At 40.7% G+C, this 3,085-nt stretch overlaps 1 protein-coding gene across 1 annotated transcript in view; it reads right to left on the reverse strand.

Moving 5' to 3' along the window:
• The window catches only part of LOC106961205 (protein CXorf40A), an 8,711-nt gene extending 6,619 nt beyond the window's left edge, over window positions 1-2,092 (reverse strand). Inside the window, exons 1-2 of the mRNA XM_015054766.1 lie at window positions 1,652-2,092; window positions 1,521-1,565 (exon numbers count right to left, since the gene is read on the reverse strand). Coding sequence (XP_014910252.1) covers window positions 1,521-1,565; window positions 1,652-1,653 — 47 coding nt within the window. The 5' untranslated portion in view covers window positions 1,654-2,092. The remainder of the gene's footprint in view (window positions 1-1,520; window positions 1,566-1,651) is intronic.
• Window positions 2,093-3,085: the final 993 nt, after the last annotated feature.

Raw genomic sequence — 3,085 nt, forward strand, 5'->3', positions numbered from 1 at the left:
GTGGGTCCTCACTGGGGACGACATCTGGAGGAAAACTAAACTTCTCCTGTTTGCACAGAAGGAGTTTGCTGCAAAGCAGCGGCAGCTTGGCTCCATTGAAGGCGGACGCATCACGGATGTTTCTCAGTTGAGGACGGAGATGCAGATTAACGGTTCTGGACGGCTCTGTTACGGGAGTAAAGATTAAGGGTTTTTCACTCCTAAACCTTTTCCTGCATGTGTTCTACTCTTCAGATAAAAACTGGCGACTAAAAGACAACAGGAACACTACAGCAACGTTCTGGTCGCAGCAACAGGGAATAAAATCCCTTCAGTCCCAACTAGTGGCCTGCTGTGACCTCTGACCTGTGACCTTAATCCTACTGAGCATCTTTGGAAGGGGCTGAAACATCTGGAAAAGGTTCCTAACCGACATCTGGAGTGGAGGAGACCCGGCTGACGGGAACCGTTTGTCTTGTTTTATGAGTTTATTTTTTAAATGTTGAACGATGTTTGAAAAGAAATGTCTGACTTTAATAAACTAAATTCATTATTACGTTTGTCAGATTCAAGTTGTTTCTGTTTTTTACATGTGTAATTACTGAGAAATGTGGATTATTAAATGTGAAGCTGCTAATGAAGGAAAAAATGGCTGAAATATGGAAAGATAATTGGCTTCAAAGATTTGGCGTTTTTTGGTGAAACATTAAAAGTCATGCATCCAAATGTCTTAAAACAGATTTATAGAATAAATTGGAAACAACTAAACATTTGTTTAATGAACGTAAAGAATAACTAAATTTATGGGAACTATTTCATAACTTTCTGTTTTCTAAAGCCATAAATGTGGATTTTGTTTTAACACCAAATATTCAGTTTGGTTTATTTCTAGTGAATTATTGTAACAAAATATGATATCCATACATGTCAATATGCAAAACGCTCGGCTCATTCGCTGCTTTCAAACACAAACTTTCCTTTTCAAAACAAATCTGATCAGAAACGCAGCACAGTTAACAGAGTTAATGGAAACGATTAGTTTCTAAAAATATGCTTTTATTTGATTTTTATTCATTTTACTGCTTTGTTTCATTTTTATTTGTTTTCTGTTATTGACCATTTGATGTTTTCTTTGTGTATTCAATAAATACATAAAAAACGTTCACTGCAGCAGAATGACGTCACCGGGTCTCACTGCGCCTGATTACGTCATACTGATGAATTTATTAGAATTGTAGGAAATATTGATAGTTGATCAGTTTTCTCTCCGGTCCGAAGTCTCGACTTTTAACTTCAGGTTCGGATTTTTCTCTTCATACAACCCGGACCAGGACCAGAACCAGAACCGGGCTGTTCACTGTTCATCAGTGAACAGCCCGGTTCTGGTTCCAGCAGCTGGAAGCAGGAGGAGGAAACACTGTAAACAACCCAGTTTTGGTTCTGGTCGCTTTCAGTCTCTCTGCAAGAGGAGTTGATGCTCAGCAGAACCATCTGCGGGTTGAGGATCCAGAACACCCGAAATGGACCTGATTATAACCCACCTGAAGGTTTCGAACCCGACCGGAAGTCCTCCCCTGACCGTCAGCCTGCAAGAAACCAGGTGATTCGCTTTTGATCGCAGTTGCTAAGTCCAAGCGCACGCGCAGAGAAGCACCGCAAACCGATGCCGAACATTCAGAATCGATCCGCAGAGTTCGGAACCGGCGGTTCCTTCTCCGTCCTGCTGTTTTCTTCTCACCGTCCCGGATCTGCGGGGCGGTGTCGCCCTCTGCAGGCCGGAAACGGTAAGGCTGAAGTTCATGTAAGTTCTGCTCCCTGACCAGAACTTAGTACACCTCGCGAAAATGGACCTCGCTGCAGCAAACAGGAAGGGGCGGGACGGACCACTGTCAGTCTCAGGCCTTGTTTGGAAATGGTACCATTGTACTCCGGAAGTGAAGGGGGCGCTATTTCCTATATTATCCGCGGTCTTCCGTTTAAATTTTTTTTTGAAATCTGTGATATATCTTCATCTGTAGGGAGTTTCACTCTCACCACGTATTTGAATTTTTCTCTTTTATTTACTTCAGCGCAGCTCACAGTTTTTAACAAATTCTGTAGATTTTGGTGTACTTCTATCTCTGCTCCTTAATGTTGTAAAAGATAAATTCCCTCACTTTTGTGAGAACATACCTTTTCATTTTCTTAAGGAAGTAGAGCTAATTAAATGACATAAACAAGACCTGAAAGTTATTCCAGTTTCACTTGATGGAATATCTTCTTATTTTAATAGGCTTTTATTTTGAAATTATACATCAGATCAGGTTGAGATTTGCTGGTTGTGTCTAGAGGTGTCCCTCTTTTTAGCATTGCTGAATGTCTCCAACAATTCAAAACCTCCTCCCCACCCCATTGTTTGAAAAGGGATGCGGGTTGGAGTCCCCCCTACCCCCCTCTCTGCTGTTTTTATTTTTTATCTTATTTATTTATTTATTTATTTATTTATTTATTTTTGTTTCGACTCGGCGGGAATTTTAATATTTTTGATTGTTTATTCTAAGTTACAGGCTTATGTTCCCTGAAAGCACCTTTTAAATAAAATATATAATTATTATTATAAATACTCATACTGCTTCAAATAAGGACGTTGCCATGGTTACTGCTTCACGTGGTGGCAGACTTCCGGGTATTTGTACTAATTTACATTCATATGTGGAGGCGACAGGTTGGACCAGCAGCTGCTCTATTTCCCGCAAATTAGGATTTATAAAGAAAAGGTGCGCGGCAACGTGCGTGCGCACGGCTTTATGCATCCCAATTTTTTGTGCGCAGCACTTTTCTAAAATTTTCCGTACGCCAAGTTTTAGTGTGAAAACTGTGTATTCTTTTATGCATCAGGCCCCAGATCTCACCGGAGCGTTTTTCTTTCCCCTCGTTGGCGTTTCCTGGGTCCAGGCTCCGATCCAGTTTCTAAATGCACAATCGGCGCTGGGGCGAACTTTGATTGCTGTTTTATGTCTTTTCTTTGATTTTTTTTTTTTTTTTTTTTTTTTTTTTTTTTTTTAAAAATTAAACAAAGTCAATTTTGCCGCTGCACAATTTTGCGTGGGGGCCCCCCGCCGCCCTT

Source organism: Poecilia latipinna, unplaced genomic scaffold, assembly GCF_001443285.1.
Source record: "Poecilia latipinna isolate Pla-1442-1.1 unplaced genomic scaffold, P_latipinna-1.0 Scaffold1276, whole genome shotgun sequence".
Taxonomy (NCBI): domain Eukaryota; kingdom Metazoa; phylum Chordata; class Actinopteri; order Cyprinodontiformes; family Poeciliidae; genus Poecilia; species Poecilia latipinna.